General features: G+C 33.6%; 1 protein-coding gene across 4 annotated transcripts in view; it reads left to right on the top strand.

The window, feature by feature from the left end:
- STXBP5 (syntaxin binding protein 5) overlaps positions 1–12316 on the top strand; it is a 169079-nt gene extending 156763 nt beyond the window's left edge. For all 4 annotated transcript variants that reach the window (XM_061206752.1, XM_061206751.1, XM_061206750.1 and 1 more), the window contains 3 exons: positions 1608–1719; positions 9685–9905; positions 11670–12316. In XM_061206752.1, the coding sequence (XP_061062735.1) occupies positions 1608–1719; positions 9685–9905; positions 11670–11711 (375 nt within the window). In that variant the 3' untranslated portion in view covers positions 11712–12316. The remainder of the gene's footprint in view (positions 1–1607; positions 1720–9684; positions 9906–11669) is intronic.
- The last annotated feature ends 367 nt before the right edge of the window (positions 12317–12683 follow it).

The following is a 12683-nucleotide window of genomic DNA, read 5'->3' as shown; positions in this document are numbered from 1 at the left end:
AAGTGAGGTAAATTTCAAAAAACATTTTTATGCTGTGACTCTCTGTATATATATATATATATATATATGTCATATTACTCTTGATTTAGCATAAAAGACACTCAAATGGTAGCTATTTGCCATTTGTTTTATCAATTTAATAGATACAGTTTAAATTAGAATCTGTGAAGTACAGTATAAAAAAGATTGGAAATATGCCTAAAATTCACCTTCTTTATATAGGCTAATATAAATTTGAATTAAATAATAGGTATTAGTATATTCTGTGGTGGGTTTTAGCAAGTTTGATTTATTGACTTCAGGAAGTTTTTCATTCTAGTTTTACTCCACTTTATAGAAATCCAGAGGAAGAGAATGAAAATGTAAAGCCTTCAATCCACTTCAACATTATAAATGAAACTCTGTGTTGTATAGTGTTAATATTATCTCCTTTCATTTATAATCTGGTTGGAGAGACAACATTAATATGGATATATCTGGGAATTCCCTGGTGGTCCAACGGTTAAGACTGCGCGCTCTCACTGCCGTTGGCCCGGGTTCAATCCCTGGTTGGGGAACTAAGATCCCACAAGCTGCGTGGCGTGACCAAAAATATATATATGTGTACAGATATATCTAAATGTAAAATCTTTGGACATTCTTTATTAACTTTCTTAGCCCAGCCCTAAGGAAGAAACTCTAAAAAATACATACTTTAGCTCCAACTGTAATAATGTAATATCAGAATACAACAGAACTACCTGGAACCAGTGGTGTACTTGTCCTTTGTATCATACCTACTTCTCTTTAATGGGCAGAAATGCAATCCCAAAGCCTCACTATACTTTTATTTTGCTTCTAAAGCTTCCCAAAACTGCCTTGCAAATAATATTGCTACCATCCTTTTTTTTATAGAAACTCCTCTTCCCTCTTTATGTCTCATCTACAAAGTCAGTAAGATGTCAGCAATTTTTCTTGTCTCCTGACTTACTTTTACCATTTCTGTGCTCTGAAGAATATTGACAAAAATTTCAGAAAAATCTGACAATATAGAAAGAAGCCTTTCCATCTCCCTGCCAGATTTCTGAAATTCCAGGTTTATGTTGGCATAATTCTCTTCCCAGCATATGTTTATGAAAAAAGAAGTATGTATGTCTTTCTAAACTACTAATTTTCTGACTCAGCTATTTTGGATAATTCCAAGACTGTGTATCATCATTACACTGGACTTTTCAACTTGCTAATAGATTTTCTTCTTTCTAATGTAAGAAGACCTAGTTATTAATCCAGTTACCAATTCTTGATAAGAGTTATATGAACACTTTGTCATTAAGATTGGAATCTCCTTACAATTTAAGCAGGAATATCATCTTTGCTTAAAATGTGAAAAAAGTAATCTAGCCAAAGTAGCAAGCAGCAAGTTATTCTTAGTCAAGTTAGTCTTAATAACTTACTGTTTGACCAAGTCAGAATGTTCTAGATCTGATCATTTGAAGTGTACTCATTGTTTGTGAACCTCAACAGGTAATGTTGTAAGTTTGAGTTAAAGAGTTTACAGTGATGGTTTTGTGAATTATAGTTTAGTGTCCCTGAAACTTTAACAATTACAATTTGTTTTGATTTTAAAGGAAATGTTGGGTGAACTCTTCACTCCTGTAGAAACACCTGAAGCACCAAACAGGGGATTCTTTAAAGGCTTGTTTGGAGGTGGTGCACAATCTCTTGATAGAGAAGAACTATGTAAGTTGATTTATTTAATTTGGATAATATGTCTATCAAACAGAAACATTCAAGCCATATAAATTTTTCTTACATGTATAAATTATGTTCACCTTTTTCCTCTCTGTCACAACAATTGATAGACCCATGTTTTAGCAAAATACATAAAATTATATTCTGCCATATTCTAACTCAAGTCAGGGGAATAGTTTACTCTGGAATCCAAAATCGGAATGGCTTCAGGTGGCTAAAAAGGAATATTCACAGCTTTAAATGAATAATTTAAAAAATATTTTTTGACTTTCATTAAATATGATCTTCATTATTTTAATTCTGTAATTGACTTTAATTGATGACCTTAACTTTGAAAAGTTTTTACTTAAACATTTATTTTATCTTACAAAACTTCCAGAACTAGTCTCACTTAGAAGGTCATTTAAAGTATAAAATCTGGTTCATCTACTACCTTCCATAGAATTGGCACAAATCAGAAATTTGTCCTTGAATGAACTAATGAATCAATGAATGTCTGACCTTTCTTTCAAATAGGAGCTCTTAGCTATCCTTGAATTTTTATTTTCTTTTATTCTTTCTTTTTTGCTAGAATATTTTAGAATTTTCCTTTTCTGTTTGGTTGACTAGAAAGACTGTAAGATTAAATACCAGCAAGTAAGTGTGTAGTGCAAGTTCATTTTAAAAACTTACCCAAATGATTGTTCAGTCATCTGGGTAATGAGGATTGGTCAGTTTTAATTCATTTAAAAAATGAAGACTGTTCTTCAAGTCACGGGGGATGGATATTTTAGAATAACATTCTTACTGAGGTTAACTGACAAAGTTATACAAAATTCAAACATATATACATTTTTTACTTCTCAAAAACATCGAAGAGCTAACAGTGTAGTGAAGACAGTATCCGTGGGGAAAGGTGGTAAGCGTGGCAACCTGAGGCCACTTTTACCCTGGAGTACTTTGCTAATCTAAAGCAGCAAGCTGAGATTCTAAACTGTGTTAGGACTAGCAAGGTAGGCTCCCAGAATTGGCTAAGATGGGAACCCTGATAAATAACTCTTTCTCTTTGCAAGGACCCCAAAGGACCACAGCTTAAGAGTAAAGGTGAACTGGAAGTAAATCAGTACATACACACACACAGACACACAGACTTTCAGCTCAGCTTGAGATGATCTGAGTGGCCCAGAAAACTTTCAACTTTAATTAAGATTTTTGAAAACTGCTAAAGTCCCCAGCAACTGGCAGATTCAAATGAAAATGTTCTCTAAAGAAAGATAACATATTCAGAGTCCTCAAATCATTTTTAGAAATAATTTTTCAAACATGTAGTCAGGTAATCAGGAATACTAGGAATCAAGACCATGATCAATAAAACAGAAAAAGCCAAAGCAGAATCACAGGTACTTCAAATATTGGAATCATCAGACACAGACTATAAAATAATTATTCATATTATGTTCAAGAGGATAAGTATGAATACCATGCCTGAACATTTTATCAGGTAACTGAAAACTATAAAATCAATACAACAAATGTGTAAAAGACTAAAATGAAATTCTAGAAATGAACGATTCAAAAACCAAGATTAAAAGCTTAGTGGATGAATTTAACCACAAATTAGACACAACTGAAGAAAGAATTACATAACTTAAATGTAGGTCAAAATAAAACATCCAGGATGTAGCACAGAGAAACAAAAAGATGTAAGATACATAGGAGAAGATAAAGGAAATAGAAGCTGCAGTGAGAGGGGCTAACATATGTTAGACCTTCTCAAGAAGGAGATAGGAAAGAATGTGAAGAAGAATCAATATGTAAAGAGATACGGCTGGGAATTTTTCAGAATTGATAGAAGACAGCAATTCACACATTTAAGAAGCCAATTAATTCCAAGAAAGATAATTTTTAAAAATCCACAACTAGATAGGTCACATGAAAATAATGTGTATCAAAAACAAAGAGAAAAACTTACAAGTGGCTAGAGAAAAATGATAGGTACCTTTTAACAAGTTATGGACTGAGTTCTCAACAGCCAAGGTAATAGGATGATCTTCTATCATCCTATTATCAGAAGATAGTACTTAATCTAGAACTCTATACTGAAAAGAAAATATTCTTCAAGAACGAGAGAGTTTTAGACAAGTGAACAAATAAATAAGCCTCACTATCACACTAAAGGGAATGCTAAAGGATGTACTTCAAATAGAGGGAAAATAATCTTAATGGAATGTCAGAAATATAGGAAACAATGCTTTGGAAAGAAAGTAATAAATACATGCATAATTATAATTACTGAAATCTTTATAAACTGTAAAGCAAAGTCTTGTGGTATGTGTATACACACATAAATAATGTGATCCAAAATATTGCATGAAATCAAGGGAATTAGAAATGATAAATGGATTTGAGGTGATCTGAGATCCATGCATTTTTTGAGAGACTTGTAAAAAGTATCTATTAGCATTAATAAGTTAAGGATTCTTGTTGTCATTTCTAGGGTGACCTCTGTAACCTAGAAAAGTAGTACATAACTTGATGAATAGCAGGAAAATCATAGTCCTTCCAAAAGGAGGGAAGAAAGAACACAAAACAGGTGAGATAACTAGAAAGCACATGAAGGATGGTAGATTTACTTAAATATAAATAACCGTAGTAAATGTAGGTAAAATAAATATTCTAGTTAAAAGATAAAGACTATCAGACTAAATTTTAAAAGAAGGAAAAGTATATTGCTTACAGAAGACACATTTAAAATATAAGAGATAAATACTACCAAATGTAAAATAGATAGCTAGTGGGAAGCAGCCGCATAGCACAGGGAGATCAGCGCATAGCACAGGGAGATCAGCTCGGTGCTTTGTGACCACCTAGAGGGGTGGGATAGGGAGGGTGGGAGGGAGATGCAAGAGAGAGGAGATATGAGGATATATGTATATGTATAGCTGATTCACTTTGTTATAAAGCAGAAACTAACACACCATTGTAAAGCAATTATACTCCAATAAAGATGTTAAAAAAATTTTTTTAAATAAAAAATAAAATAAAATATAAGAGCACAGAAAGATTGAAATTTTAAAAGGTAGAAAACACAAATGAATCATCTGCCTGGTACGACTATGTTAATATCAGAAAGAGTAAACATTAAGGCATTATTAAGTATACCTAATATTTTGACTTCAGTATATATAAAAAACAAATATGGACATAACTGCTAGAAGAGACAATTTCTCGATCATAGTGGGGACTTCTAAAATATATCCATTGATTGAGATATAACAGCAGACAAAAAATAGGTTGCAAGGGTACAGAAGATATTAACACAATGAAGGAACTTAAACCTAAAGAACATTACAGAATATACATTTTCAAACACATACAGAATGTTCATAAAATGTATTCTATTGATATTTGTAGGGAAATTATACATGAATACTGAAGTATTTTGGAGTAAAATATCAATTTCTATAATAAATTTTTAAGTATTCCATTCAAAAATTATATATACACAGACACAGTCAAATGGCCAAAAAAAAAATGTTATCTATTACCAAAATTAGATCATGGATATATGGATGTTTATTATGCAATTCTTTTTACTTTCCTATATGTTTGAAACTTACATTACAAAAAGTTAGTTTTTTTTTTTTTAAGTTTACGTTATGTTAGATGATTTTTTTAAAAAAATCAACAGATTTCAATGGATTAGAATTAAGAGTGTGTGATCTAATCACAATGCAGATGATTTGTCAAGACCAAGTTTGCATTGTTCCAGGAATTCAAAGCTGATTTATTATTTTTTAAAAAGTTAATTGGTAGTTCACCATATTAACGGATTAAAGAGAAAAATCATACCACCACCACAATAAATGCAAAAAAGATGTGTTAAAATTCAGTATCCATTCATGATAAAAATTCCTAGAAAGTAATTTGATAAATTATAGCTACAAATGATACAACATTTAACTACCAAAACTCTATAGCAAATATCTCACTTAGTACAGGAACATTAAAAGATATTTTAAATTTTTCCTTTGAGATAAGGTATGAGATATAATTCTGTTACCACATATATTCAACAATGTATTAAAGCCCCTAGAGAGTGTGGAAAGGGAACTAAAACGAAATAAAAGGTACAATAATAGGATAGGGAGAACAAAATAATCACTTGTGAATGTTTGATATGATGACATATTTAGAAAGCCTAAAAAATCTGTAGCTAAATCATTAGAAATAATGGTTTAGTAAACTGACTATATATAATCAGCATATAAAAATAAAATTTATTCATATCATATTAACAGTAAAAAATGAAATTTTAAAAATTGCTCTTTGTATTAGTTTCCATTGCTGCTATACCAAATTACCACAAACTTAGTGACTTGAAACAACAGAAATTCTATTATCTTACAGTTTTATAGGTTAGAAATCAACATGGGTCTCACTGGTGTGTTACCAGGACTGTGTTCCTTGTTGGAGGCTTTAGGAGAGAATGGTTTCATTGCCTTTTTCAGCTTCTAGAGGCCATCCACATTCCATAGCTGGTGATCCCTTCCTTAATCTTCAAAGCTAGCAACTTTTTTGCATCTCTCTGTTTTTCTGAAGCCACATTTCTCTGCCCACAGCTGGGGAAAGCTCTTTGCTTTTAAGAACACATGTGATTACATTGGGTTTACCTGTATAATTAGTCTACCTTTAGGTCTTTAACTTAATCGCATCTGCAGAGTCCCTTTTCCCACGAAGGTAACATATTCACAGATTCCAGGAATTAGAGTGCCATCATCTTTGGGGGTTTGGGGGGGCCATTATTCTACCTACCACAAGAGTATCAAAAAAAATCAAATACCTAGAAATAAATCTTAACAGAAGATGTTCAGGGACCTCCATGGGGAAGGTAGAAAATTATCGAACTTCGTTGAGAGAAGTTAATGACCCAAATAAATGAAGAGATATACCATGTTCGTGTGGTAGAAGATGCAATAAGAACATCCCTTCTCCCAAAACTGATATATGCATGTACACAAATAAACATTTAATGACGTCCTTATCAACCCCCCCCCCAAGTTTTGTAACTGATTCTAAATTTTATATAGGAATTCAAAGGGTGTCACTACTTCTATTAACATTATACTAGAAGCTTTAACCAGGACAATTAGGCAAGAAAAGGAAATACAGGCATGCAGGTTTGGAATGGAAGAAGCAAAATTACCTGTCTTCACAGATGACATAACCCTGCATATAGAAGATCTTAAGGAAACCACACACACACACACCAAAAAAACATTCTAGGGAGTTCCCTGGCGGTCCAGTGGTTAGGGCTTGGCGCTTTCACTGCCGTGGCCCCAGATTCAATCCCTGGTCAGGGAACTAAGATCCCACAAACTGCACTGCGTGGCCAAAAAATTTTTTTAATTAAAAAAATTTTTAAAACACATTCTAGCCAATAAACAAGTTCAGCAAGATTTTGGGATACAAGATCTATATAAAGAATCGATTGCATTTCTGTACACTAGCAATGAACAAACCAAAAATTAAGCAAACAATTTCATTTATAATAGCATCAAAAAGAAAAAATACTAAAACATACTAAACATATGGAAAACATATACTAAAACATATACTAAAAACTTCGAACATCATTTAAAGAAATTAAGACATAATTGGATTAATATCTTACGTTCATGGATTGGAATATTTAATATTGCTAAGATGGAGTACTCCCCAGGTTGATCTATACGTTCAACACAGTCCCTGTCAAAGTCCAAGCTGGTTTTCTGAAGAAAGAAACAAGCTGTTCCTAAGATTCATATGGAAATGGAAAGGATCCAAAATAGCCACACACACAATTTTCTTCTGAAAAGAAGAAAGAAGATAAAGGACTCACACATTTTGGTTTCCAAAGTTGCTACGAAGCTGTAATCATCAAGAGAGTGTGGTACTGGCATTAAGGTAGATACATAGACTAATGGAATAGAATTGAGAGTCCAGAAGTAAGCCCATACATGTATGGTCAATTGATTTTCTACAAGGATACCAAGAAACTTCAATGGTGAAAGAGTGGTCTTTTTGACAGATGGTGTTGGGACAATGGATATCCACACGCAAAAGAATGGATTGGACCCCGACCTCACACCATACACAAAAATTAACTCAGAGTGGATCAAAGACCTCAATGTAAGAGCTAAAACTATAAAACTCTTAGAAGAAAACCTAAGTATAAATCTTTGTGACCTTAGATTAGGCAATGGTTTCTCAGATATGACACCTAAATCATAAGCAACCAAAGAAAAAAATAGATAAATTGGATTTCATCAGAATTAAAAGTCAAAAAAGATAGTCTGATATTTGATAAGAGTCTAGTATCTAATATTAAAAAATTCTTATAACTCAACAATAAAAAATCGAATAGCCCAAATTTTAAATGGGCAAAGGGTTTGAATAGACTTTTCTCCAAAGAAAATATACAAATGGCCAATAAACACACGAAAAGATGCTCAATATCATTTGTCATTAGAGAAATGCAAATCAAAACCACAATGAAATACCACTTCACATTTAGTAGGATGGTTGTAATCAAAAAGATGTACAGTAACAAATCTTCTCAAGGATATGGAGAATCGAAACCCTCACAAGTTGCTGGTGGAAATGTAAAATAATGTAACCTCTTTGGAAAACTCTGGCAGTTCCTCAAGAAGTTAAACATAAAGTTATATGACCCAACAATTCCACTACTAAGTATATAACCAAGAGAATTGAAAACATATGTTCACACAAAAACTTGTACAAGTGTTCATAGCAGCATTATTCATAGTAGCCAAAAAGTGAAAACAACTCAAATGTCCATCAACTGATGAACAGATAAACAAAATGTCATATATCCATATCCATACAATGGAATATTATTCAGTTATTAAAAAGGATGAAGTACTGATACATGCTACAATATGGTTGAATCTTGACATTAAGTTAAAGAAGCCAGACACAGATCCACACAGTGTGTGAATCATTTGTATGAAATGTTCAGATCAGGAAAATTTATGGAGACAGAGAGTGGATTATTGATTGCCAAGGACTGAGAAGTGGAGGAAATGGAAAGTGACAGCTAATAATCATGGGTTTGTTTGGGTGTTTTGTTTTGTTTTGTGTTTGAGTAATGAAAATGCTAGAGAATTAGTGATGGTAGTTGTACAGCCTTCTGAATAAACTAAAATTTACTGAATTGTTCAGGGCCAAATTTTATGGTATGAGTTACATTTCTAAAGAAAGAAATGTATGCTGGAGAAAGAGGGAATCTGACATCAGTCTTTAATGTATTTTAAGACTTTTGCAGTTATCTAGGTGTTAGGTGATGAGAGTCTAGGTTATAAAGGGAAAGGAAGCAATGAATTCCTGAGATCTTTTGAAAGAAGAAGTTGATCTATTTGGTAAGTGACAAGATAAATGGATAGAAAGAAAGGGATGTGGTTATCTACAACTTTTGGGGACTGAAAAGAAATACTGAATAAATTCTACATTTTTCTTCTAAGCCTAAGCATAGTATTTCAAGTAAGAGAAAGTGTGGTGTAAATAAACTAAAATAAATATGTATATTTAAATCTATGTCTTTGAATTTTTAAGTTAATTTATCTTTAATTTTTTGGACACTTAAGCGTGATTTTTTTACTGTTATTAAAGTGGTATCAGTATACCCATTATTCATTTCAACAAATAATTACCAGTCACTTTTTTGCTCAAGTTCTATTATATGAACTAGTATAGAATAGAATATTTATTAATGTACGTTGTGTTTTTGTATGTTTGAAAAGTATCTACAAATTATTAAAACAATCATAATAAAAAAGTAATTATATAGTAAAATAAATAAATACTTCAATTATATTGTCAATCAAGTGTGTTTTAATGCTATCAGGTAGTAGGATTTTATTAGTAAAAAATTTTCATTTTCTGGGTTACTCTTTCATTTATCAAATCATTCAGTTGGAGAATCATCCTCGGGAAAGGCTTCAAGAAGTCTTGCTCAGCATATCCCTGGCCCTGGTGGCATCGAAGGCGTGAAAGGAGCAGCATCTGGAGTTGTTGGTGAATTAGCACGAGCCAGGTTGGCACTAGATGAAAGAGGGCAGAAACTTAGTGACCTGGAAGAAAGAACTGCAGCTATGTTATCCAGTGCAGATTCATTTTCTAAACATGCTCACGAGGTATGTCTGTCAAATATTTAAGCCAAAAAGCCTAGGTAAAGCAAGTATGAAAATTACCGTATTTTTATAGCTGTTGTATTTCTACACATGAATTTTCATGTATCCTCAGTATGGTTGCAAATTCCTAATTTTTGCCACCAGAGGGAACCATTACAAGAATATGTCTCAGTAGCCTTTGGTCTCTTACTGAAGTTTATAAATTTTGAAGGTACCTGCTCACCTTCAGGCTTTTTGTAAACAAAGCCAGTGGCTTTGCAAACGGTTTCTTAGGGGATACAATAACAACAACAAAGCTAATTTTCCTAAATGCCTCAGATTCTACTACTAACTTCTCCTAGAGAAGGAAATAATTTGCCTCTTGATTCTTTAGGTAGATCTAAATGACTGAAATTGCCCAATGTTTTTATTCAGTGAAACAATACTAAATCTGTCTGTAGACCAGTTCACACAGAGGAGTAATGTGCATTTTTGCAACGAATTCATCTTTTTGAACTAGGAAGTTGTGGTGGAGCTTAAAAAACAGATGCTCTAACGTAGGGGATCCCTAACTGGCCTTCTTACAAATACACTTTGTTAGCCAGAATAGTACCCCTGAAAAACAATTTAAAAGCCGTCAGGTGGAATACACGTTCTTCATTTTGACGCACAGTTCTGCCACTCCTTGATGCTTTATACTGGGCTACTTCACACATTTAGTTCCTAGCCTAGCCCTCAAAGGCATTTTGAATGTATTACCTGAAGAAGCCATATTAAGCTTATTTTTATATTTGAGTACCCACTCTGTCAGTAATAACTCTTCTTTAAACTTTTAAGTCAAAAGTCATCTCCTCCTTGCTCAATAATGTTGACACCTAGAATGTATGAGAGGTAACTTGACTTGGGAGAGATTTGTCCAGGCTTTCAGAGAGATTCAGAGATCTTTTGTGAGTCCTTATACTAGGCCAACACACCTCAGATACAGGCTAGTGCCTTCAATCTAGGTCAGGCCTTTTGTTGGCATAACCCTGCCCCTGAATGTGATCTCTAAGGCATCTAACGGTTCAGTTAACCTCAGATATATCTACAGTCAAAATATTTAGCAAAGAGCTCAATCCCTAGCTGTTCACTCTTCCCTTCTACCAAACGTTCCTGAGCCATATTTGAGAGTCTAAGGAAGACAGTACGTTGAGGTGGTTAAGATCATGGGTTTTTGAATTAGACTACATGGGTTCAAATCCCAGTTTCACCGTTGTGTTACCGCGGTTAACCCCTGTAAGCCTCAGTTTCGTCATTTGTAAAATAGGGAGACTAATAATGCCTAACAGACAGAGTTGTTGTGAGGACCAAGTGAAATCATGTAGAGAAAGTATATTATACAGTGCCTGGCCCAGAGTTAAGTGCTCAGTAAACTGTAGATGGCAGCAGTAGTAATTTCAGCCTTTCATTCTCCAGGTTCTTTAAGCATTATTTTTAATTCACTTTAGAGAACTGAAAGTTACCTTACTTTTTAAGTTATTAGCTTAGGTCACCAAAGAATGCACTGAGCCAAAATTTACTTATGTCTTTAGGAAATGTGAGGACCTTCTAGGCTAGTTCTTCATAGTTGCATTCCTTTTTCCTTGAAACGGAACAGTTCCTGCTTCCTGCTTTCTGTATAAATACTAAATATAAAAATGAGAGAATGTTTCAAAATGATATCATGTTTTGGAAAAGTATAGCAACCAGTTGTAAGTGTTGTTATTCTGGCATTTTTAAAACGTGTTTTTCGTGTTTTCTCCCCTTTAGATGATGTTGAAATACAAAGATAAGAAGTGGTACCAGTTCTGACAACCAGAAATCCAACTAAGTCCAACTTCAGCCAGAAGGAAAAAGAATTTTCCTTTTTTATTTTATTGATTTCACTTTAGGAAAGTTAACATTAAAGAGATGTTCATCACTGGATACTGTTCTTTCCTAGCACAATCATGCACTCTTTGACCTCAGTCATGCGGCTTTAACTGAGGAGTGTTGACACACACTCAACGTGGAGTATATGCTGTGGGCCAGCTACGAGTTGACGGTTTGGGAGCTAGGACGGTCACATGTTACAAATGAAGAAACAGGGATGTTGAGGAGACATGGCAGGGACTTTTCCTGGGTCAGTCCTGTATTAAACTTTCACATGCCAAAAGATTCTGTGCTGTCGTTATCTGCCATCATTGTTTGACCTCTTTGAGGGAGAGGCAATAAGTCAGAAGTCCTGAAGCTGAAACAGTTATATTTGTGTCACTGACTGAATTATAAACGGCTGTCTTGGACTTTCCCTCCCTTCAACTGACTGGTCATCAGTATCATTAGTGAAAAAGACACAAACTGTTTATTACCATATCTTTAGACAGATAAGCTGAATGGTGGGCTTTAAATAATAAAAACATACACATAGTTGACTTGTGTATGGGCTACTCTTGGATTCTTGTTATTGTATACTTGTGTTTAGTCCATATTTTGTCAAAAGCAAAACAAGGCGATACATCACTTTTCATTGAAAAGAAAAGTGTAGAGCATGACTGAACTGCTCATGATTCTGGGAGTTTCCATGTAATGGCTATGCAGTGTGGAAAGTGAGAAAAACCTCCATTGTGGTGAGGAGAATACTTCAAGGTCCCTTGTCCTTGTTCTCATTGATTCAGCTAAACGTGGATTTGACCAAAATAGTTACTGGTTAAATTTGTAGAAATGTTGAAATTGGCTAAGTTTTTAATTTTGCTTGAATTTTTATAAAATGTTTAACCCAATGTACCTTTGCATTATTTAATTAAA

Source organism: Eubalaena glacialis, chromosome 12 (genome assembly GCF_028564815.1).
Source record: "Eubalaena glacialis isolate mEubGla1 chromosome 12, mEubGla1.1.hap2.+ XY, whole genome shotgun sequence".
In the NCBI taxonomy this organism is placed as follows: Eukaryota; Metazoa; Chordata; class Mammalia; order Artiodactyla; family Balaenidae; genus Eubalaena; species Eubalaena glacialis.
The sequence above is the reverse complement of the archived record's forward strand: the minus strand, read 5'-3'. Positions and strand labels throughout refer to the sequence as shown.